This window comes from Artemia franciscana, chromosome 10 (genome assembly GCF_032884065.1).
Source record: "Artemia franciscana chromosome 10, ASM3288406v1, whole genome shotgun sequence".
Classification (NCBI taxonomy): Eukaryota; Metazoa; Arthropoda; class Branchiopoda; order Anostraca; family Artemiidae; genus Artemia; species Artemia franciscana.
In genome coordinates this window covers 48,865,205-48,891,863 of record NC_088872.1, presented here as the reverse complement: position 1 = coordinate 48,891,863, position 26,659 = coordinate 48,865,205, and the positions used below count along the sequence as shown (strand labels likewise).

Sequence of the window (26,659 nt, the reverse complement as noted above, 5' to 3'; positions counted from 1 at the left end):
CCCGTTTTGCAAACTGCGTCACATTGTGCCTCCCATTTTACCATGGCTGCGCTGGTATAGCACCAGAAATTAAGTTTTTTAGGATAAATAAAGAACAATTCCACAGAACGCCCAGATAACTAGGAAACCCTACTTCACGAAATAATTCACATTACGTATTTTGTTTTACTAAGGCAGCACTAGCATAATGACAACCTCTTGTGCAGTAGGGTAAACAAGGAACGAATCAATAGAGCAATTTTAAGTTTTAGAACGTAGGCTAACGTTTGACTAGATTATGTTTGACACGAAATACCACATAACGCTTTTTTACTTATTACAGCTGAAACTTTATGGGGCCGATTATGCTTGCTGATTCTACAGTGGGCTTGATTCGTCTAGGATATGTAGTATAAGGTGATTCCTTCGTTTTCAACATAAAACAAAATCGTGCCTCTTTCACATTTTAATAATAAATAATAATTAAAAATTAAAAATCATAAAATGACTGCCGAAAGCATTCGTATATTGGACGTCCTTTACTACCTTTTAAATTGCTTTTTGAATTTTTCATAGTGTAAATGATCCGTTGCTTTTTCAGTCTGTTCATGGTGTCTCTTTTTCTTAGACGGCTCTTCTTGTGGTTCCACTAGATAAAAAATGATGGTTATAAAATATTTCCATATATTTCCAAAGATTATAACAGCTCCTTACTTATTTTCTTCTGGCATAACGTAAATAAACAAATAAATAGCTGGACCACGTGCTGTGTTCAAAATAAGCTTCGGGCCAGGAAATTTGGCTCTCCCCATTCTTCCCCTCTACCCCCGGTCTTTTTGTGGCATAATTGCAAATGCAATTTCTTCAAAACTCGAAAACCCGTATTGGGGCAATAATCATGCTTCTAGATCATCCACCAAAAGCTTTATTTACACACTTTCACAAAAAGTCTGGTTTCTTTGAGTGGAAAGTTTGATGTGGGAGAAGTCGGGTCTGCAACTACCCTTTGAACACAGCTATCACCTTCAGGTGAAAGCCAGAGCTATCGTTTCAGTTCTTTGAGGGTTATACGCTCCAAGCATATGCATATAGAAGTGTTCCCAATATAAGGGAGCCAGAGAACTTCATTGTTTTGACTCATCAAAGCCTCAAGAAACATTCTATCAATTCAGCATCAAATGGCATCAAACTGTGATAACACTTAAAAAACGTTTAATGCAAACAATCCAAAATGAAATAAGAAATCACTATAGCCTTGATTACGGAAATGATACAACTATACGAAAACGTCCATATGCAATACTACTACTAAAAACTCACTGCAGCGCCAAGCCGTCTGAGGCCTACACACCTTCGTACGCTTTCCATCCATCGCAAGCTATTTAAAGCCTTCCTCTTTACACCCTCAAAAGAAGTTTAAATTCCCCTTAAATCCTTCCTAACAACCTCCGTCTACTCCGTTCAGGGACGACCTAGTTTTTGTTTGGGTCTAGATAGTTGGTAGACAAGGACGGTCTTTGGCTATCTGTCATCCATAGAACGTTTCCAAGTCATCTCAATCTTACTGCGAAATAGCTAACTGCAGCACCATAGCGCCTGAGGTGAACACAGCTACGCAGGCTCCTCCTCAATCACAATCAATTTATAGCCTCCCTCTTCACAATCTCCAGAGTAGTTTCAACTCGCTTTAAATCCTTCCTTACGACCTCCTCCCAACCGATTTCGGGACGGCATGCTTTTCGTTTGGCCCTAGATGGTTGGACGAAGAGAACGATCTTTGGAAATCTGTCATCCTTCATCTGTAGAACGTTTCCATGCCACCTGAATCTTCATCTCATTACGGCCATAGAACGGGGTGTAAAACCGCTAAAACCGGGGTGTAAATTCCACTTAAACTGGCCAGTTAAATTCACCATTTTCGTTTCATATTCTGCGGAAAAACATGCTCAGCCAAACTGGCTTTAATTCAGCAAGCGGAGTCACCGTACCGAATTAACAAAATTCAACTTATTATACATTAGATAAAAGAACTTCATTTGCTTACCTAACATTTGTTTTGTATAGCATAAGTTCGAGAAATTCGTTTTGTTTATCTATAGCTTTAAATTTGTCATAGACTTAAACTAATAACAGATTTTTTTTCTGCAATGAAGTTAACCATATACTATGGTAATTAATCGTCCTTATCTTTCCAACGCCAATAAAATCAAGTTCTTGATTTCAGCATAGGAAGTTGAATTTTAAAAAAATCTCCTAAATAGATGATTCCTTTCGGGTAAAAATAAAAAAAATTGCAAAATAAAATAAAAACATGCGGATTATAAAATTATTAGCTGAAAGTTGCTGGCAGTGAACAACTTTAAGTTCAGTTTAAATTCAGTGTAATTTCAGTGTAAATTCAGTTTTTGTTACACAGAACAGTAAATTTGGTTGCTACACCAAGAGAAAAAAAATGAAATTATGTTCTATAGCAAATTTTTATATTCAACAAGAGCTAATAACTCATATGGTATGATTTCTAGCAAAATTCTAAGAATCAATAGATTGATTTAAAAGGAAAATCAGAGGCTTAATGCCGGTTGAGATTTAAAATAAGAGCTGTGAGCCACGAGATCCTTCTAAATATCAAAATTCATTAAGATCCGATCACCCACTCGTAAGTTAAAAATACCTTAATTTTTCTAGATTTTCCTCTCCCTTTAGCCCCCCAGATGGTCGAATCGGGGAAAACAACTTTATCAACTCAATTTGTGCAGCTCCCTGACAAGCCTACCAATTTTCATCGTCCTAGCACGTCCAGAAGCACCAAACTCGCCAAAGCACTGAACCCCACCACCTAGCTCCACCAAAAAGAGCGGATCCAGTCCGGTTACGTCAATCACGTATCTGACATTTATAAGCGTTTTCCAAGATTTCCGGTTTCCCTCTCCAACTCCCCCCAATGTCAAAAGATCTGGTAGGGATTTGAAATTAGAGCTCTGAGACATGAGTTCCTTCTAAATATCAAATTTCATTAAGATCCGGTCACCCGTTCTTAAGTTAAAAATACCTCAATTTTTCTGATTTTTCCAAATTAACAATCCCCAGCTCCCTGAAAGAGAACGGATCCAAACCAATTATGATCCAAACCAATTATGTCAATCTCGTATCTATAACTTGTGCTTATTCTTCCCATCAAGTTTCATTCCGATATTTCCACTCTAAGAATTTTCCAAAATTTCTGTTTCCCCCCTCCAACACTCTGTGTCCCCGGATCCGATTCGAATTGAAAATGGAGCATCTGAGACATAAGATTCTTCTATATATCAAGTTTCATTAAGATCCGATCAACCATTCGTAAAATACCTCGATTTTCACGTTTTCCAAGAATTCTGGTTTTCCCCTCCAGCTCCCATCAATGTCACCAGATCTGTTCCAGTTTTAAAAGTAGAGTTCTAAACCACAAGATCGTTCTAGATATCAAATTTCCTTAAGATCTGATAACCCATTGGTAAGTTACAAATACGTATTTTTTTCTAATTTTTCCGAATTCCCCCCCAACTCCACCGAAGAGATCGTATCCGGTCCGGTTATGTCAGTCAATTATCTTGGACTTGTGCTTATTCTTTCCACCAAGTTTCATCCTGATCTCTCCGCTTTAAGCGTTTTCTAAGATTTCCGCCCCCCCCCCAAATGACACTGGATCCGGTCGGGATTTAAAATAAGAGATCTGAGTTACGAGGTCCTTCTATATATGAAATTTAATTAAGATACGATCACTCTTTCGTAAGTCAAAAATACCTCATTTTTTTTAGAATCAACCCCCCCCCCCCCAACTCCCCCAAAGAGAACAGATCCGTTCCAGTTATGTCAATAACATATCTGGGACTTGTCCTTATTTTCCCCACCAAGTTTCATCCCGACCCCTCCACTCTAAGCGTTTTCCAAGATTTTAGGTTCCGCCCTCTCCCAACTTCCCCTTCACCGGATCACTTCAGGATTTAAAATGACAGCTCTGAGACACGATATCCATCTAAACACCAAATTTCACTAAGATCCGATCACTCCTTCGTAAGTTAAAAGTATCTCATTTTTTAATTTTTGAGAATTAACCCTCCTCCCCCAACTCCTTCAAAGAGAGCAGATCCGTTCCGGTTATGTCAATCACGTATATAGGACTTGTGCTTATTTTTCCCACCATGTTTCATCCAGATCCCTCAACTCTAAGCGTTTTCCGAGATTTTAGGTTTCCCCCTCCATTCCCCCCAATGTCACCGGATCCAGTCGGGATTTAAAATAAGAGCTCTGAGACACGATATCCTTCCAAACAAAAATGTCATTAAGATCCGATCACCCCTTTGTAAGTTAAAAATACCTCATTTTTTCTAATTTTCAGAATTAACCCCCCCCCCCCCCCCAACACCCCCAAACAGAGCAGATCTGTTCCGGTTATGTCAGTCACGTATCTAGGACTTCTGCTTATTTTTCCCACTAAGTTTCATCCCGATCCCTCCATTCTAAGCGTTTTCCAAGAATTTAGGCCCCCCTCCCCCCAATGTCGTTGGATCTGGTCGGGATTTAAAATAAGAGCCCTGGGACACGATATCCTTCCAAACATCAAATTTCATTAAGATTTTTCCGAATTAACCGACAAACTACTCCCCCCCCCCCAGATGGTCAGATCGTGTTTAAGACTATTTCTAATTTAATGTGGTCCGGTCCCTGATAGGCCTGCCAAATTGCATCGTCCTAGCTTACCTGGAAGTGCCTAAAGTAGCAAAACCGGAACAGACAGACCAACAGACCGACAGAATTTGCGATCGCTATATGTCGCTTGGTTAATACCAAGTGCCATACAAATAAAATATAACTGCTGTTTTATAGTTTTTATTATTTGTTTTCCACTGTTTTGACAAAGTTTGCAGCTACATAGGCAAGTATGATACTGTAGGGACCACTGCTTCCGTCTGCCTAAAACGGGACAGCCCAATCGAGTAGGCGAAAAGTTTAAAGGGTATAAAACTTTAACTGCATTTTTGAATTCAGCGTAAAAATCCACATACTGAAATATTTTAGTTAAGGAGTTAAGAATAGAAAAAGATTAATTTGATTCCGCAACATATTTTACAATTTCACAATAAAACATGTAGCTTACGGATTGGTCACTTACATTTCATTGTTTTCACAAAATTAGCAGCTATATTGGTTGGCAAAAATTCGGACGGAACGTCTTTCTTCTTCATCCGCTCTGCTAGTATTCTTTTGTTTAGCTTTTTTCTTTCAAGGGGTTTTTCAGGGAACTTTCATATTTGAAAGATTTTGCCCCCATTAGGATTCGAGAGGGCTATTTCCATCAAATGGAATGGTGCCCCGGACATGTGGACCATGAAGGTTTTTCTAATGTTATGCTTCAGAAAATAAATTCTACGAAGTAACTTCTTGTACGTAAGGAGAATCCCCTGTTCCATTTACTGGCTCAATTAAATGATTTCTTCCTACTTATAATTTGACTAGACCTGGTCACTTACATTTCATTGTTTTTACAAAATTAGCAGCTACATTGGTTGGTACAAATTCGGATGGAGCGTCTTTCTTCTTCATCCGCTCTGCAAGCATTCTTTGTTTTGCTTCTTCAGTCGCCTCTATATTCTTTATTTTTACCCTAAACAAAAATAACTATCATAAATTTAGATTCCGCTTCGGTACCCAGATTTAAGGTCGCTGAAAGAACAAATATTTTTATTATAAACAAGTAGTCGGTTCGCTTCTGTTTGGGACTGACATCAGTCCCAAATTTTTGGAAATTTCGACATGATTTGACATCAGTCCAAATTTTTGGACTTGGCTGACATCAAATAGCCCATCTGGGCAGATACAGTGATAAATATAATTTAAGGTACCCTCAAAAAACAAATTCAAGGAAATGGATAAAAAATCTTGAAGCAATATTAAATTAAGTGTAAAACAAAGAAAATGAAAGATGAAAGAATTAAAAAGCTATGGAACCAATATTAAAAAAGCAAAAAACAAAAACTAAAAACAATAAAACCATGACGACTACTACTGTGAACAGCTCAGTGCAGCATCAAGCCGCCTACGGCCATGCAGCAGCAAAACCTCTTGCTGGGTACCCTTCTGTTTAGAATTAAATAAAAAAACAAGTTTTTTTAACTGAAAGTAAGGAGCAACATTAAAACTTAAAACGAACAGAAATTACTTCGTATATGAAAGGGGCTGCTTCCTCATCAACGTCCCGCTCTTTACGCTAAATTTTGACTCTTTCTCTCAACTCTTCTTTTTAAAACAGTAAAAACTCTATGACTTTGACTATTCTATGACTTTTAGGGGGTTTTCCCCCCTATTTTCTAAAAGAAGGCAAATTTTCTCAGGCTCTTAACCTTTGATGGGTAAGACTAAATTATAAGACTAAAATAAGACTAATATTCAAATCAGCATTAAAATGCGATTCTTTTAATGTAGCTATTGGTATAAAAATTCCATTTTTTAGAGTTTTGGTTACTATTGAGCCGGGTCACTCCTTACTACAGTTCGTTACCACGAACTGTTTGACTTACGACTTACATCATTTGATAGACCTCTACATGTATCCAGTGACAAAATAAACAGAAAATGAAATAAAATTTACTGATAAAATAATGTTTATTATGAATATATATCTTATTAATCTTTTAATTTTTTGTTTGGCAGTCTAGATCCTCCCTATCTGTTCTATTGACATAGATTTCACAATTCTTTTGGATATTTCATTCCTTTAAATAAAATGTTGAAAAATTGTTTCAGAGGAAGAAAACTAGCACTTAAGAACTTGATAACACATTCAGGTACATTAACGAGGAAAACCAAAAGATGTGGCAACATCACTGAACTGATTTTCAAGCACTGCCATACTTGGCGTAAAAAACGAACTCAAAATATTTAGTATAACAGCAAATGCTATGAGAGAACACGGAGTCGTATGGGGGAGTAAAACTCCCTTATACTTAGATTATGCTGATAATTTGAGCAACCTAGATGATAAATGTTAGCACAAATGACTAAATTTTTTTGAGGTTTAAGGGTTCAGGCTAAAAGAACAGGTTTAAAGATTAACCTTAATAAGACCCAGTCACTAAGACTAGGTGAAGGGATGATTTTGGGTAAAGAGAGGATCAACTAACTGAGCAGCTTCACTTGCCTAGGTAGAAGTATTAGTAAAGACGGTGGGGGTGGTTGTAGTGAAGATATTAAAAGTAGAATAGCCAAGGCTCTGGGAGTTCTTTCCCAGTTGAAAAAATATTGGAAGAATAGAAAGACATGTCTGCGAACCATGATTAGAATATTGGAAGCTGATGACGGGGGTTAAGAACAGTTTTGAAGCATGGGCACTCCGAAAGACAGAGGACACTTTGTTAGATATTTTCCAGAGAAATCGTCTATGGATTGTTTTGGGTACCCTTCTGACTGATTGTATTTCAAACAGTTAGATATTAGAAAAATACGGTTCAATTACACTTTCTAGGAATAAAATGAGAAGAAGACTGAGATTGCCAAGGAGCGTTCTATAGACGAAGGATAACAGGCTGCCAAAAATCGTCTTTGTAGGCCAAACATCTAGAGCCAAAGGAAAAGAATGTCTCCACGACCGAAGTGAAAGGAGGTCATAAGAAAGGATTTAAGGGAAATCGGAACTTCTTAGGAGGGTGCAAAGACGAAGGCTTTAAATAAATTGGGATGAAAGAGGACCGCCCATAGCTGGGTCAGCCTCGGTTGGTTTAATGCCACAGTGAGTTTGTTAGTAGCAGTAGTACATTATTTCATATCACCATATATGTTCTACTACATTGGAGCTTTCCGCTTTAAAAATATTACTTTCATATTTTTTTTTATAATTATACATTATAAATGATATTCATTATTTTATAATTACAATATTTAAATTTTATTAAATTATTGAATTTTTATGATTATCATAATTTGGAAAATTATTACTATTACAATAAATAATTACTAGTAATAATTTATCAAACCTCCTTTCCCGATTTTGCAATAACAGCGCTGGTATAGGTTTTATTACACAGGATAATAATCGGCTATAGCCCCACTTTACCACGATGAGTTCTCAACTCCTTTTCTAACAATTATTTGTTTCCCTCCCATCAAACAGAGTGATTGGTAAGCAGGAACCACACAGCCCGTTCAAAACAGGGATTAAAAACTTATTCTAAGCGCATGTTCCTGATTTTGATGTACATTAGAGGCTAATAGAATCCTTTTCCAATGCCAAATCTATTTTTATTATCAAATTAACTGGAGCAAAGTCACAATGCAATAGCTAATATACGCAGACAGCATTGGTTTGGCATCAAGAGGCACAGTAATAAGATTAGTTTTGAGCAGAAACAAACACATTTTGAGATAGCTTTTAAATAATATATCATCAATCTTCCTGAAGAAGAAATTCTTCATTAAGATTCAGAATTCAAATATTTCAAGAGGTTGGCAATAATAATGTTTAGTGGATAGCGAAGGAACAAAACTATAACGCTGCACCATGGACACCCCAATTTGCTCATAATTGCTATTGCCAGGCAATTTAAATTTAATTTATCTCAACTATGAATTAAACTTTTTAGATTGTCATGGAAACTAAAGAAGTCTAAGCTGTGAACCATCAGCAAATTCAAATACAATAGTGTAATAAAATGCCCCCATATTCTATTTTTAGTGCAATCAGACAAGCAACACAAATATTTGTGTAACAACACAAACCCAACAAGCAACACAACAAAACAACACCGAAATATTAGTGATTTCAAATAAAAATCATTTAATTAACAATCAATAGATATGCCGATACAAAGAAGTATTAAAGGTTTAAATGAGTATACTGTATTCCAGCTCAAGTGTGGTTTGTTGCATGTTTTGCATTTTTTTTTTTTTTTTCATTTTATTATTTTTCTGTTCTTTTTCTGATAGCATCCTAATTGGAAGCATTGAAGCAATTGACGCTTTTTAGTTATTTGAAATTTCAATTAGAAAATTGTCTTAGTTTTTTTTTTATTATTAAGTATGAATTTTTTATTCAGTGTTAACAAAAAAAGAAGATAATCACATAAAGCTTTTTAATTTTCTGTTTTAAGATAAGACAATTAAATTATTTTGTTGGTTTTGGTTTATTAGCTTTTTAGGCTGATACTTACCCTTGAGCTTATTTACACATATACCCAAACACAAGGCTAATTTACATTGTCTTTATGAAGATAAGAACAATAAGAGGTCACTACCATTTGCTATGCACTTCCATAAATATTGGACAAACGAGTTTTAATACCAATTAGTCTTGAATTTCACAAAGTCTATTAGATTCGACCTGGTTCAGGCATTCATTGCATCATCTTGTGGTAAGATGAGGCAGTGATGAGGTGAGGCAAGCAACATTTTTCCAAAAGAGATTATTAAGTGATCATTCCTATTTTGTAATGACTCAAGCGGGCCTTAAAAACGAATTTACCCCAAACAGGAGCAGCACATCTGAGTTGGGGTCTTACATATGTAGGCAGTTTTAACACTGTTGCCATTATACCGAAATCGGCGCAATACAGTAAGGGTTTGGATTGATTCGTTGTCAACTTTTTTAAGCTCATCAACATGTTTGGTAGCCTTAAAATCAACAAAAGTGCAATTTCACCATTTTTGACAACAAAACAACTGGAAGTGGTGTCAGGAGGAGCTCGAAGTCATGCTTAAGGGGGGGGGGGGAACCAGATGATACTTGAATCGGCGCGGCTGAGGATCAATCAATATTCTTTACAATCATTAAAGAAGGATGTTAGAAAGTTGCCACAGATCTGCGAAGGATTTGTAGTTGTAGAGCAACACAAGCAACAATGTTTATCAGACTGGATTCAAGCCCTCTAACGACATAGAAGTCCTAATCCTAGTTGAGAGTCCACACAAAATTTAACTAAGATTCAAAAAGCCACCTTAAGGAAGCGGATGACCAGAATGTACACCGTTCCTCACGGAGCTCATGGAGGGAAGGGGTACATTCTCGGTTGAGCATAAATGTCCCTACATACTGATCATAGGCTACAGCCAGGTTTTGTTGAATGAATTCTGGTCAGTCTCCTCCCTAATAATTTGGTCAATAAAAAAGATTTTTAATCCTCCTCCCTTCTCAAATAAGCCAAAAAATCTGAAGATAATAAAAGACACGACAAGCCTAGCTATTATTTGTTATCAGGTTTGGTTGGGATCCAACAAACCCTTCTCGTAGATTATTATGACAAGAACTTAAGACCTCCTCCTCCTAGCCTTCTCCCCCGCAGAGGTTGAATTAATCCAGAAATCTGAAAGGTCATGCAAGAATTATCTACTATTCCATTAATAGCTAAATTTAGGGATCGGCTTCATACGAATTCACGTAGGATGGATCGGGTACGAAGTCCCAAGGGACAGACCTAGAACACTACGTTTAATCGTCACTAAATTGATATCTGGAAACTCGTTCTGTTAGATGGTGGGACGAGAACAATTTAAAGACCCCGTCCTTTAAGAGGTCAGAAAGAGAAAGAAACGTCAAAGGGCACAAGCAGTATCCTTATTCTTACATCCGACCAAGTTTGGCTGAAATCCGATACCCCTTCACCTTGATGTCCTTATAACGGTAATTTAGAGAACACTTTTCTGGGGAGGTTCGGACTGGTTCTGGTTTCCGAAAAGCATAAATAGGGCTTAAGATCTGACTCCCAAGGAAGTTTCATCAAAGTCCCACAACCCCTTCAGTCACATGTCCTGATAGAAATAATTTAGGGGGCTCTTCCGCATATAGGTCGAATCGGGTGTGAACACCGTAAAGGCACAATACAAAATTCCATCAAAATCCCAATTTTCACCAAAAAGGACAGAGGAATTAAAACATTAAATTTGTTGTCTTGTTATGGAATAAAATAATAGTTTAGCCGTTCCACAACAAAAATGCATTTTAACATTTTTAAAACATGAATAAAAACATAAAAATTATATCCTATTTTTCATTACTTTAACTGATCACTCGTCTGTGAAACATTTAGCTTTGTTAAAATACAAACTTTTGATTAAATTACAATAAAATAAGGGGGAAAATACGGAAGAAGCAGGGCACTAAAATAAAATATTTTTGGACCTATATGGACCGATATAGTTCTATCGATACATTAAAACTACGATTTTCTAGAAAAAAATATTTTGTTCGTTCCGACCAAATGACGCTTTTAAAGCAATACCGCACTTTAGTCAGTGTCGACACGTGAAACCGTCAAATAATTAAGTAAAACTATTTATTCAAATTCGACAACACTTTTTGTCCGTCAAAATTAATTTATTTGCAAACTACTGATCCTTAAAGATAACTACAATTCAACAAAAGAATAAATTTTCTAGACTGTTCAGTGCCCTATGTTTTTGGCTTATTTTTTTGCTGATGTTTCACCCATGTTTTCTTTTTTTCAAATTTGGTGCACGCTATTACCAAAACCTGCATTACTGCATATAAAACACTTTTTTCTTATTAAAAGTTGTAATTCCCGAACTTTCCCAATTTTTTTAATAAGTATATCGTTGTATTAGTCTTCACTTAATCAATTAGATCAATCTGATTTTATTTTCACTGTCCTTGGCAACTTTTTTTCTATCAAATAAATTTATAACAGTGAGAATCCCTCCCGTGAAGCCCATCCTTGGCAATACCACTACAAAGACACTATATCCCTTTAAAGGAAAGTAAATAAAAGAGGGTTACCATATTGAAAAATTTTATGGTAAGGACAAGAATACAAAGTATCAATGTCCGAGATGCTTTATAATTGTTTTCTTTGTGTTCATTTTGTTTATAAGCATTATAACAGTACATAAAAGTGAAAGCACTTCCACGAAATCTACACTTGGGTATGCCACTACAAGGTCACTATGCCACCTTAAAGAAGTAAATAAAAAAAGTTTTATCATACTCCACTCCAAGGTCCACTTCAGGGATTCCTGTAAGCATTTGACTTGACAGCATTTCTTCAGACTTATAATTAGAAGATTTTCCAAGAAAATCCGGCAAGGAATGAAACGCTGCTTCCTCCGCAGTAGAAAATACTCTTTTCGCTTGCTTTTGGTCAACTTCTGTCGAACCTCTCTTTAACGCCAATTGCATATCCACAAACTTTTTCCTGTAAATCAAACAAAAATAATTGCATAAATAAAAGATCTAAAGCCAAACTGGCCATCCGTTACAAAACTGGCCAGCCTTTGGTGATGTTCATGGGGGTACCTGACAATTTTATATGTGTTAGCCCAACACAATTGTCTTTATTGTATTTGAATTTAATTAGCCCCACACATACAAAAAAGACTGTATGTGTTGGGACTCATCGGAGCTAACCCCATGTCGTCTACCCATGGTCCAGTTCATCCTATTGTCTTTAGGTCTAATTACATATCGACAAACTTTTTCCTACAAATCAAACAAAAATAAATGCATAAATTAAAGACCTAAATTCGAACTGGCCAGCCATGACAAGACCTGACAAAAGTCTACGAACAGGATAGCTCTTCCTGTTCTTTGTAGTAGTAGTAGTAGTAGCAGAGGCGCCATTTGGGGGGGGGGGGGGTCAGGGGTGGGCAAATGCCCACCCCAGATTTTCCAGGGGGGTCCAAGCTTCCACCACAAAGGGCCCTTTGCCGGCCATAATAATCCATTATGTCCAACATAATCCATTCTCTCCAATTGATTTGAAATTACTGCACGCCCATTAACCAAAGAGCGTAATTACTTGACGACCCTTGGGGTAATTACGCTATTTGCTATTAATTATTGTAAACTTTGAAAGTAGGTAAGATACATAATAAAATTCTCGAGTTCTGTCAAATGCCTATTTCCTAGATAATTGCGCGACACGAAGTGAGTCGGGGGGGGGGGACAATATGGAGTTTATGCCCACCCCAAGATTTGGTCCAAATGGCGCCTCTGAGTAGTAGTAGTAGTAGACAGGTTTAATAACAAAAACTTGGCAGCTATTGCTGATTTGCGTTTCTTTACATCATTTTCAAAATCAAACTACACTTGAGAATATATATCAAACTATAAGCATCAATTCTTATTGTACATTTCGACGAAAACTGGGACGTTATTCCTATTCTCTTTCACTTTTCGCATCTTCTATGGATGCGCATCATCTATCTTCTATAGGTAATGCTGTTGAGACAGAGAGACAGAGACAGACAGAGAGAGAGAGAGAGAGAGGGGGGGGGAGAGGGAGAGAGAGAGGGGGAGAGGGAGAGGGAGAGAGATAGGGAGAGGGAGAGGAAGAGGGAGAGAGAGAAGATGTATTTATTCGTGGACATTAGTAAACGTACAATGATAAATTTAGTCGATCATCCTCTAAAAGGATTAATTGCCCGTGGCAAGAAGAGAAAAACGCAGATTGGCTTATTTACTAAACATTTTCTTTAACAGTTAGTATCAGAGTTGATAGTCGAAATGAACGAAACTTTAAAGATTTGGCATAAAAAACATCAACCACAAAAGGAAAATAAGGTGGGATGGAGGCGGACAAAAATAGAAGAAACAAAAGCAATACCATCAGCAAATGGGACAAAAAACATCAGACTGAAACGGAGAAACATTTTATTCATTTTTAAAGGATTCAAATGAGTGACACCTTTGACCTGGTTCAGGTAGGCTATTCCACGCAACACAACAGGCAATCAAGGGGTATGATCAAGTCTTACCGAGAGAATGAAAGGAATTCGAGAATTATATTCCGCCATTTTACAAAATTTATTTTTAAAATCTTACGAAAAAGAATTTCTTCGAAGAAGATAAAGAGCCATATTAAAATTTAGGACTAGTAGAAATGAAGTCTTAAAATAATTCAAACTTAAAAATGGCCCCTGGTTAACAATTAATAAGTCAATTATTTTACTGACAAACCCGCTAGAGCAATGAAGCAAATATTAACGAAGTGATGTTTTTTTAATGTAAGATAAGCTATTTTTGAGCTCTTTATTTTTATATATTTAATTGTACGGACGTGTAAAACTTTTCATTTGGGTATAGTTCCATTTTTGTTGTTTAATTTGGGCATAGTTCTATTTTTGTTGTTTGTTAAACCCCATGACACTTATTATACGCAGTCCAGCAGTAGAATAAGATCTTGCAGCCTCTACACTTACTAGGGATGTCAATTGGAGGGGGGAAATTGGACCAAAGAGTTTAAAAAATTAGCAAATTTAGTGAATTAACATCACTGGAAAAGAGCTGCAAGAGAGATATTTGCAGGAATTATTTCAAAGGTATTGGCAAAATTAAAAAGCACACAAAAAGCAGCTGCATGAATCAATGGTCGTAGATTTTTGTATTTTGATCCCTTCTTATTGGACCAAAGAGTTTAAAGTAATATACCCAATAAGAACCCATAAGAGTTCTTATTGGACCAAAGAGGGGAAATTGGACAAAAGAGTTTAAAAAAATAGCAAATTTAGTGAATTAACATCACTGGAAAAGAGCTGCAAGAGATGTATTCGCAGGAGTTATTTCAAGGGTATTGGCAAAATTAGAAAGCACACAAAAAACAGCTGCATGAATCAATGGTTGTAGATTTTTGTATTTCGATCCCTTCTTATTGGACCAAAGAGTTTAAAAAATATACCCGATAAGAACCCAAAAGAGTTCTTATCGGACCAAATAGGGAAAATTGGACAAAAGAGTTTAAAAAATTAGTAAATTTAGTGAATTAACATCACTGGAAAAGAGCTGCATGAGATATATTCGCAGGAGTTATTTCAAGGGTATTGGCGAAATTAGAAAGCACACAAAAAAAACAGCTGCATGAATCAATGGTCCTAGATTTTTGTATTTTGATCCCTTCTTATTGGACCAAATAGTTTAAAATAATATACCCAATAAGAACCCAAAAGAGCTCTTATTGGACCAAAGAGGGGAAATTGGACAAAAGAGTTTAAAAAAATAGCAAATTTAGTGAATTAACATCACTGGAAAAGAGCTGCAAGAGATGTATTCGCAGGAGTTATTTCAAGGGTATTGGCAAAATTAGAAAGCACACAAAAAACAGCTGCATGAATCAATGGTCGTAGATTTTTGTATTTCGATCCCTTCTTATTGGACCAAAGAGTTTAAAAAATATACCCGATAAGAACCCAAAAGAGTTCTTATTGGACCAAATAGGGAAAATTGGACAAAAGAGTTTAAAAAATTAGTAAATTTAGTGAATTAACATCACTGGAAAAGAGCTGCAAGAGAGATATTTGCAGGAGTTATTTCAAGGGTATTGGCAAAATTAGAAAGCACACAAAAAACAGCTACATGAATCAATGGTCGTAGATTTTCGTATTTAATCCCTTCTTATTGGACCAAAGAGTTTAAAGTAATATACCCAATAAGAACTCAAAATAGTTCTTATTGGACCAAAAGGGTTTAAAAAATTAGCAAATTTAGTGAATTAACATCACTGGAAAAGAGCTGCAAAAGACATATTCGCAGGAATTATTTCAAGGGTATTGGCAAAATTAAAAAGCACACAAAAACAGCTGCATGAATCAATGGTCGTAGATTTTCGTATTTTAATCCCTTCTTATTGGACCAAAGAGTTTAAAGTAATATATCCAATAAGAACCCAAAAGAGTTCTTATTGGACCAGAGAGTTTAAAAAATTAGCAAATTTAGTGAATTAACAAAAGAGCTGCAAGAGAAATATTTGCAGGAGTTATTTCAAGGGTATTGGCAAAATTAGAAAGCACACAAAAAACAGCTGCATGAATCAATGGTCGTAAATTTTCGTTTTTTGATCCCTTCTTAAGTTTTAGTGCCCTTCTTAAATGACAGAAGAGATTTTTCCCGCGTACATTTACGGAACAAATGTCAATAAAACAGATGCATTGGTTATGCTGCTTAGAGGTCATATCTTGTTTTGCAATTTCATGTCTGCAACCCATTGCCTGCTCATCCTTTAAAATTCTGTCATGCACTTATTGAAAAGCATGGGTATCGGCGGCTACTGATGGGTGACTTCAACTGTGATGTTCATTGCTCCTCTAGGAGAAAGTCTTACTTTTTCCTTGTTTTTATTGTTTTAACTATAGTATTTTGTTGACTATAATAAATTGAATGTCAATACAACTAATTCTAAAAGAAATTCACAGGAAATGTATTTCTTGTGTGAATCAGGGTATAACGGGGTCACATTTCCGCGGGGGGGGGGGGGGGGGTTCCTGAAGGGGGAATACGTTGGACACTATTTTTATGTCTAAAATTCCCTTTACCAAGCGAAGTTTGGTCCCCTAGTACTCTTACAGATAAGGGTATATAAGCTCTATTTATTTATTGTACTTATAGTTAAATACTAATATTCATATGTACTATGTTATACGTCTATATCCTACTTACATTTCTTCATCCTCGTCTCTCACATTGGTTTCAGCTGAAAAATGGGTACCAATGCTAACACTGTAAGCATCATCATTTTGTTTTAGCTCTCCAGACTTGAGGGCTTTCATATCAATCATTCCACCAGCTTCTGTTTTGAAAGGATCAGTCTATACAGAAAAGTAAAAAAAAGTCAGAATAGGTACAGGTTAAACTAGGGCATAGGAATCACGTATCACAACTAAATATGCTCAAATACATTCAGACACTCTTAGTACTTAGAATCCACAAAATTGTGGCACAACAGTTTTGTTAAAGCACCCAGCCTCCTCCACCCGACGTTTTGGATAGTTACGCCACTGAAGATGAATACAACTGTGCAAATTAACCCAGCCTTTAATACTTAAGTTACAAACAAAACCATTTGCTCTTTTCTTCGTTAAAAATCATTTTCTTTTTCTTTACTCCGATAGCTGCTCATTTTAATATGATCATCCAGATCGTATTCATTGAATTACCCTAACAGTCTGTCCTTCAGTTTAATATCCTGCCTTTTCTTGAATACACTCAGTAACCTCCTTAATATTTTCGTATTTTATAGCATATTCAAGGGTATATTATCGTAGCTAAATTGCTAAAACGCATCTTCAACAGTGCACATGTGCGAATGCCTTGTTTCCGTTTCTGTAGCGATTGAACCTTTGATGGAAAAGTGGCACTGACACCTGCACAAGAAAGGATGGGGACAGGCACCTTTGCTATAAACAAAGCCGTATCCAGTGGTGGGGGGGGGTATGAGATTTGAGCCCCCCCCCCCCCCGACACGTATGTCCGACTCGTAAAATGAAACAAAAATGAATATAAACAATATTGGTGCGTTTTTTAAAGTTTTTGTACCCCCTCCCCCTAAAAAACCCTTTTGTAAAATCGTGGATATGTCCCTGGCTATAAGAATTGCCGCCTACTGAGGCAAAGGGAATCGAAGGTCTGAGCCTTGACCCACTAATAGTGGGTCCACCCCTTCTAATAATAATGTGTCACAAGAAACTTTAGAGATGAGTCATAACTTCGAATATGCCAAGGAATTTTCCCCTTTATCCTCCCAGAAGACTCGAAATCTTGACAGAGAGCACATTTTACAAGTTCACAGCAATATTGCGCATTCCTGTCTTTATCTTCCCTTCCCTGATGGAATTCCTTCCTTGTACCTTCCCTCCCTCCCTGTGAAAACACTAAGATAGATCACAGATAGCAAGGTGTAAACAAGAACAACCTTCATATTATCCTTTCCTGTAATCAAGGTAAAGGGCTTCTCCAGGCAGGTACGACATCTTTGGAGAGAGGGGTTGAAACTTTGGTGAAAACGCAAGGTAGATACTAATAGTATAAAAGAATAGAATTAGACGCATTATTTGTAACATCCTGGTTTTGTACACAGTACATTTGTACCATGTACTGTCGAAGAAGTTGAAAAAATTGTTTGTAGCCTTAAATCAAATTCTTCTGGTGTAGATGAATTGAGCCATAAGGCTTTTAATTTTGTGTCGGTGTATATTTTGCTGGTACTGGTTTATTTAATTAATCTCTCAATGGTTAAAGGACATTTCCTTCGGAACTGAAACGGTCTAAAATCATACCTTTACATAAAGGTGGGAACCCCTCGGACCCCTGTAACTGGCGACCAATTTCCATTTTGCTTTTATTTAGTAAAATTTATGAAAAAGTTATTTATAAGCGATTGTATGATTTTTTGGATCCGCAAAAATATTGTATAATGGACAGTTTGGTTTCAGAAGTAAACATTCCACTAGTCATGCAGTACACCATCTTCTAAGTTTTGTTGATAATGCGCTTCAAAATAATATGGTTCCTTTAACTGTTTCTGTAGATTTCCGTAAGGCTTTTGACGCTGTGGATTTTAATACTCTTCTAAGTAGACTATGTGGGCTTGGGTTGGGTAGTACTTGTGTAAAGTGGTTTTCATCGTACTTGCATGGCCGGACTATCAAAGTTGCTTTATCAGATATATTAAGCAGAGAGTTCGGTGTTAAGTGTGAAGTGCCTCAAGGTTCCATGCTGGGACCTCTACTTTATCTTATTTATGTTAATTCGTTGGCTTCACTTGTTGGAGTTGAGGCGCTGACCTCTTTCGCGGACGACACTGCGATAACAGTAATTGGTAGTTGTTTGGTGCAGGTTGTACATTACACTAATTTAGCACTTGAACGTTTGCGCAGTTTTACATTAGGTAGTTCCCTAGCAGTTAACGCATCTAAAACAAATTATATTATAATTAGTAGAACAGGTAGGTTACTTAATGATAATAATAACATATTTTTTGGACATTTACCGATTAAACAAGTTTTTAAAATTAGGTATTTGGGGTTTTATTTAGATAATAATATTAGTTGGAAAAAGCATTGTAGTGTTATTGGTGCAAAAATGACTAGGGGTCTAGGAGTTCTGAGACGTGTAAAAAAAACACTTCCATTCAAGATTTTAAAAATCATTTATTTTTCCCTTGTTAATCCTTATATAGATTACGGTTGTGTCCATTGGGCCAGCAATTTTTTTTCTAATTATAAAAGAATCCAGATTTTGCAAAATAAAAGCATTCGATTGATTGCGGACATAAAAGACCAGGTTGAATCCAAAACTATAGCTAGCTTTTCCCGGTGTAATGTATTAAATGTTGGTGAGATTCGTGACTACCAGGCATCAATTTTTGTGTTCCACAGCATGAATCATATATGCCCTGAGTATTTTCATGATTATTTTTCCATGAATCAGGAGCACCGTAATTATGATACAACAAATTCACAACTTTTAAGCCATGAAAAAAGAAAAACAGTCGGACCATCATATGTGGTTCATAATCTGGGGCCTTCTGTTTGGAATAGTCTGCCGGCTGGCATCAGGGAGTCTGTCACTTTATACGGGTTTAAAAATAAATTGAAAACATTTTATTTGACTAATAGATTTTGAAGGACAGGAGGTTCTTGATGTCATTTTTCACAGTTTCTTGGGGTGGGGTGGGGGCTGAAACCGGTAAATAGTATTTAATAGGATTATTTTTTTTGTATTTTGTTCATGTCTATTTGTTGTTGTTTTTTATATATATAAGATAGGCTAGGTGGATAATCATGAGATGTTATGTTTAGATATTTATTTATAAGATATAAATCATAATATGAATTTGCAGCACAAGTCCTTAGGACTTTCTTTTTGCTGCATTAAATTTATTAGTGGTGTCATTTTTTTATGTTTATATTGTAGATAAAAACAAAACCTACCTACCTACCTACCTACGCATACTAGTACATGGACGTAAATGAATTATGTCCGTTTCTATATCAATAGCAGCTTTGATTGCAAAATCTAGCCTTTTTTCCGGATATGCATTCATACCTGCAAGAAAGAGCTTAGGGGAAAGGCAAAGACGCAGACCTTACTTCGAAGAGGGATCAATATTTAAAAGTCGACACAAATTTTAAAAAAGTACAAAAAAAGGCGAACTCCCTACTAAAAACAATAAGTAATAGGGAAAACCATAATAACCCTGAGATTTGGAGGGAGATTAAGATTACCAAAGACCCTGAGCCTGCGCACTTGCTTGATAGGGGCTACTGCTAGTCTCCGATTTATAACGATGTTCAATGGGAATTATTCAATTCTCTTTCTCCGAGAGTTGATCATCTTCGTCTTCACATAATGGTTTAGTTACCTGGAATAGCCAGTATTTTCACCAACACTGAAGAAACGTAATCTGGTTTACGTCTATAAGAACAGTGATGAGTACAAAATCCCCAAGTATATTATTGGATTGCAGCCAAAATATTGCAATTACCCTTCTCAGCATATTTGACAACATCCAGGATTCAGACGCACAAATTTGGGGGGGGGAGGAATCTCTCTAGGGTTCAAAATATACCTCATACTTGATATCTTCATTTCAAAAAAAAAATCCTTGTCCCCCCTTACAATTCCATGAATTAGTGCCAATATAAGGATTCCTGAACTCATTCAACCCAGGATGACCTTAGGCCCGGCTTGGGTATTGTGACCAATCAAAATTGTGACTAACAAAATAAGCTACTGTGTAGAATCTCCACTCCTCCCACAAAGGGCACCATTCTTATCCGTGAAAAGTTCTGGATAAAAGACATAAGCGTAGCGTAAAATTAAAAAATTCAGGGCTAGATGTACTCTTTTTACTATCGAGTATTTTGAAATTCTTAGAACCCCCCCCCCCCCATAAGGGCCTGAAACGTCCATCTGTAATTATAGTCTATGATAGTTGAATACATTTCAATATTATTTTTGGTAGTTTACTCACAAACTCTGAACCAGGTAATTGGTTTTGCTCTGTGAGTGCAATTGTTCAATTAGTAGATCTAAAAAACAGAGATATAATAAATAAATATAAACAATGCCAAATAAAAACATTAAAAATAGATGGACAATATAAAATATAAGGAATAATTTTGATAAAATGCAAGCATTCTAATCCTATGACCAGGGATTGTCAAGAATGGCTTTATTTGAGTTATTACAAAAAAGATGAAGAGACACCCTTGTCACATAATCTTCTGTTCGAAAGTTAATTTTAAATCGATTGGTTTATTTTTGTGAAGTAAATTCATGAAACTATCCCATTTTTTCTAATTTCTGGAGTCAAGGAACCCTACCTCTTTAAAACCAAGCCTAAATCCATCACACCGGTTTCTTCTAGCCCGGGTGTATTTTAAGCCAATAAAAATAAGAAAAAGTGCTTGATTCACGGTATTTTTACGGATAAATTCTCTGTTTCTCTGTGATTTTACAGTGTACAATAGTAGCACAAATGCACACAATTTAAAGATTTAGAAAAAAAATGGATCAAAACTAATTCGATTTTCTTTTACTTTTACGGTATAATGTATTAGATGCTTCTATATATATTTGATGTAAAATTTTGAACCAAAAATTCACCTTGTTTTTGTATATATTTTGCCCTTAAATGCCCTAGCTCGTTTAACAAATTAGAGCTTCTTGTTTAGTTTACACTTTTTGACAGAAAAGTAAAATGATTAAAAAGCAAAAAAGCGAATATTTCCATAAAAAGATAAAACACTCAACTGTAATGTTTAATTTTTTCTAGGAAAAAATGTGACACTGAGTACTTACAATAATTTTTTCTTGTCCAAGCTCCAGCTTTTTCCCAGTTGCAAGACTAACAGCACTAACCCCATGAGGTCTTTCTCTTAGCTTTTGTAGCTCTCTGGCCTCTTCAAGCACTTCTCTAAAAATGTGTACAAATTATTGTTGTTTTTTTTAACATACACGCACAATAGTCCTATCTACATACACTATTTTCTATTTTTATGCTTTTGTCCTATGTTTCCCTTCATCAAGTAAATTTTCACTTCAGTAACATTTCCTCTTCAGATTAAATCTGCCTTTTTTTACCTTTTACTGTTTCATTTCTTTTTAACTCTATTGTCTTCCTCTTCATTGCCTAATAATTTATACCCCCCCCCCCTCATTACTTTCCAAGAATAAAGCATATTTCAAAAACCTGAAATTTCCCAAGACAGAGTTCTGAGACTACCTCCTGATTAACGCCAACAGCAATTAATTTTGCCTGTAGTCACAAATGACATACTTTGACAAATACTTTGGCAAAATCTAGGAGAATGAGATCTACTGGGATTCCTCTATCTAAAAGCTCAGTGAAAAAATCGTATACATCTATCGGATTTAAGTGAACAGACAGTTCTGGTCTATATCCATGATGACTCTTTATAACAAGATTGTTGGAGGTGAGATGTCTGACATTGGCAGTATTTACTATTCCTTCTAGAATTTTCCCAACAGCAGATGTAATGCTAAAAGGGCAGTAATTTGCTAGGTCTACTTGGCTGCCACCTTTATGGATAGAGGTGATATTAGCATTCTGCCAGTCGTGAGGTACTGTCTTTGTATCCAGAGACTTTTGGAAAAGTGCTCCAAGAGGCAAGGCCTGTTCTGTATGAGCTCCCTTTAATGTTCAAGGGTGTATTCCATCAGGCCCTACAGATTTGTTCTGGTTCAGATTTTTCAGTCTAGCCTTAACATCATCTTTACTGAACGAGATTGGTAGCATTTATTTATCAACTGTATACTTAGGTTGATTGGGAAGTAGATCTCTATTTGGGGTAGTGCAGACTTTTTGGAACTGATTGTTCAGTGTCTCAGCAATGTCTTTGGGGCTAGTAATAGATGTTCCAAAAACAGAATGCTCAGTTACTGAGTGTCTTCTGGGTTTACGCAGGGAAGTATATCTCCATAATTCCTTGGGATTTAATTTGGAAGCATCTGTAATTGCTTATTCATACTCTCTTGTAAGTCTTCTTCAAAGCTATTGAGTGTTATTATAGAGTTGCTTAAATTTATCATAATTTGTCTGTGTTGGCATATCGTAATATATTTTTCACTGCTTTTTCTTTTTCTGCATTTCCTGTTTAACATCATGCGTGAGAAAAGGAAGAGTTCTTGGTTTATAGATCCATGTAGTTGTGGTATGCTTGACACAATATGATACAAGAATCTCTTTCACTTTACTCCACGATTCAGGAGCATCTGTACTATCAATGAATAGCATCTTCTCTTCATAAATAGTCATGGATGCATGTTTATTTATTTTAATTTTTCCCAGTGATGACCATAGAATTTCTAAAGGGCTCATTATTAGTTTAACTGCATAAAGTAAACAAAATACATTAAATACTTATAAGATGTCCCGTATCCATCCCCTCATCAGAAGCTTAAACTACCATCCAAACTTATCACCACAAACAGCGCAATGCAATACCAGTATACAAGCTTCTGAATGCTGAAAATACCATTCCTAGCATGTTGCAAATTAACGATTCAAAGAAAACTTGCAGTCACTCTCAAAAGCTCTTCCAGAAATAAGAAGACTCCAAACTGAGGAGCAAGTTCTTCTCCAGTAGAGCAGTCAGCTTGTGGAACTCCTTCAGGGTAAGAACAATGAGCTCTACCAGCATGGAATGCATTCAAGTTGTTGATGGATAGGGAATGGCTAAAAAAAACTATGCCACACTTCTTGGGAAGCCACAGATAATACATTGCACTACCATCACTAAGCTGGCAGATACAGGATGTCATCCTATTTTCTAGCAAGTGCAATTTAAGGTAAAAGAGAAGTCTATCTCTGTCTCTAGTTTCTTGTAATATCTGGGAGATGCAGATGAGAGAGAGCATCGGCGACTGGTAATTTCGAACCTGGTCAGAACTGCAACTGGTAATCGTATGGTTGAAGCTGCAGCATTAACCTCTTTACCCTCGGGGGCCTTATGGATAGGGTTTGGAAAATCGTCTCAAGAGGGCGGTGGTCAGTTGTTACATTCACACGCCTTCTGTACAAGTAGTGATGGAAGTGTTGAATCCATATACTATGGCATACAACTCCTTTTCAAGTTGAGAGTACTTCTGCTCAGTTTTGCCGAGAGCGCAGGATGCATAGGCCACTACATCTCCATCGGAACAGAGATGTGCTCCCAAGCCATGACTGGAAGTGTCAACCTTCAATTCCACATTTAGGCTTTTGTAGTTGAAGAAGGAGACACTTGTTATGATAGACTCTTTAAGTTCTATCAGAGTGTTTTCATTTTCTTGGCTCCAAGAGAATGGTTCACATTTAAATATGTCTTGGAGGCTTTTGTTTCTTGTAGAAAGGTCTGGTATATATTTCCCTTGGTAATTCAACACGCCCAAAAGCATAAGTAGCTCTTTGCGACACTGAGGTCTGGGCATTTCTTTAATTGCTCTTAGTTTTTCTGGGTCTGGCTTCATGCCATCTTTACCGATTATATGGCCGAAATAGCACACCTTCTCCTTCTTTTTGAGCAGGCTAGAGCTTTTCAGTCGAGACTATCCAGCCCTTTTCCTTTTGACTCACTCTGAGAGATGAGCAGAGCTATGGGGCTGGTTTGTCTTATTTGTTTTGTATCAACGCAAGCACACACTGCTTGCGCTGAAACTGCATTTGTCTTTGTTGAATTTTACGCCTTTCTTTAGTGCTCTTTCCATGACCGCTTTCAATCTTCTGTCATGTTCTTCTTGATTTTATCCATGAACAATAATGTCGTCAATAATGATGGCTTCGGCTTCCAGCCCTTCAGAGGCTTCTTCTACACGATGCTGGAATTCATCTTGCACTGAAAGTAGACCAAAGGACATTCTCAGGAAACGATAGTGCCCATATATTGTACTGAATGTTGTCATCTCAAATGCAGTTTTGGAGAGGACTGATGACCAATAGCCCAACCTGGCATCCATTTTGCTGAAAACAGTTGCACCATTCAGTTTGGCTGTGACATCATCTAGAATAGGTATGGGGTAGTAAGGGCCCTTTATGCAGTTGTTGAGCTCTACTGGATCTATGCATAACCTAAGGAATCCATTTTTTACGGATCCATAATCTAATGGATCCCAGAGTCGACCCATTCAGTTGGTTCTGTGACCTTTATTATGATTCCTTTTTTTTCCATTCTGGCAAGCTCTTTTTGAAGTTTGTCCTTCAATGACTTTGGTACCCGTCTAGCTGGGTGGACAGTAGGTACACCCCCAGCTTTTAGCTGGATATTGCATTCACCCTCAAGTCTTCCAATACCTTCAAAGACACTTTTGCACTCATCAACTATGCTAGTTTGTTCAGAATTAGTACCAGTTTGATGACGTTCAAGTCTATGCTGGATCAATACCCTACAATATGAGTAGAAGCTGAGTCAACCACATAGAATTTGTGAGACCCTTTGGGATGCTGTCTGTGGCTACAGGCAAGGTCACAAGAGCCAATGACAGGGATCTGGGCTCCACACTAGCTGGTCAATCGTTGGTTTGTTGGCAAGAGATTCGGCTTTGGGTCAAGCTTGTTAAAGACGTTCTTGGGAATGACATCGGCTGGGGCTCCTGTGTCAATCTTAAAGCTGACTAACAGTTGGCTTTCAACTTTACTGAAACAAGGGCTTCATCTTTACCACCATCTCTCTTGATGGCATATAAGAAGACTGTATCTCCATCATCCATTGCTGCCTCAACTGAGTCTGTTTTTTCATCAATGATACTTACATTCGGTACTTACGACAGACTCTTGTAAAATGGTTAGGCTTTTTGCAATGAGTGCAGATTTTTCCTTTTACTGAGCATGAATGATTTGCTGAATATGGGCCGCCACAAAAATAGTATTCTCTACTCTTGAGGTTATTCGTAGAAGACTTCGGAGTTCGGCTACTGTTCCGGATGGTACCCCGTGTGATAACATCCACTTCTTACTTAATGGGCGTTGCTTTACCATCACAAAATGATTTCAACTGAGCCTGGGTCGTTTTGTCGGTTCTACATCTTGACACTGCACTCTCTAAGGTTAATGAGTCCCTTTCTACCAACAGTTTCTCTCAAATGGCTTGATTTCTGATTCTACACAATGCTGTCCTGTATCATTTGATCTTGTTCTGAGTAAAGACAAGGTTTGGCTAACGTTTTTAATTCTGTGATATATCTTTCAATACTTTTGCTTTCTAACTGGTCCCTCTTCTTGAACATATATCTTGCAAACACCGTGTTTTTCTTTGGGCTTGCATAATCTTTAAAATGTTTAAGAAGGGGCTCAATTTTATTAGCTTCGGTCTTTTCCAATTCGAATGTATTGAAGATATCCCTGCCTTTTTATCCCACCCAGATAAGGAGGTATGCGCACTGAGATTTTTTAGTCTTATCTGCCAGTGGTCCAGTAAGCATCAGCTGTGCATGCTGTTAGAATCGGTTCCACTCATCTGCAAGAGATATGGCATCCCAATTGATGGATGGCTGCTGGACTTTAATTAACCCAGGCTTCTAAAACAAAAAAGCAATATGTAAAGGCAAGCATAGCACATGCAAGAAATCGCAAGCGAGCCTTCATAATTAATTACTATACTATAAATCATCACAAGCAGCAATAGGGAAAATTAGTGTGTCTACAGAAGCAAACATAATTTTTAGAGAATATCAATTACTATATAGCCTAGCTCATATAACAACATTAAAAGGCATATTGAGTGACTTGAACATCTTTCACCTAGCAAATTAAATAAGAAAATAAAACAATCATCAAGAGTTCAAATTACAAGGCAAAGTTGAGGCAAGATAAGCTAGCATTGGACATGTTTAGCCTGCTTGTACGGTAGGATACTTTCCAAAATAGCCACAACTAACAAAAGTATCTTGCCATTAGTTTTTCCTGAATTTTACCTCATTAAATAAAGCATG

At 36.7% G+C, this 26,659-nt stretch overlaps 1 protein-coding gene across 1 annotated transcript in view; it reads right to left on the bottom strand.

Moving 5' to 3' along the window:
• Positions 1–432: 432 nt before the first annotated feature.
• LOC136032302 (splicing factor C9orf78-like) overlaps positions 433–26,659 on the bottom strand; it is a 43,171-nt gene continuing 16,944 nt past the window's right edge. The window contains exons 2-6 of the mRNA XM_065712586.1: positions 21,533–21,647; positions 16,388–16,536; positions 11,946–12,152; positions 5,487–5,620; positions 433–628 (exon numbers count right to left, since the gene is read on the bottom strand). Of these exons, the coding sequence (XP_065568658.1) occupies positions 522–628; positions 5,487–5,620; positions 11,946–12,152; positions 16,388–16,536; positions 21,533–21,647 (712 nt within the window). The 3' untranslated portion in view covers positions 433–521. The remainder of the gene's footprint in view (positions 629–5,486; positions 5,621–11,945; positions 12,153–16,387; positions 16,537–21,532; positions 21,648–26,659) is intronic.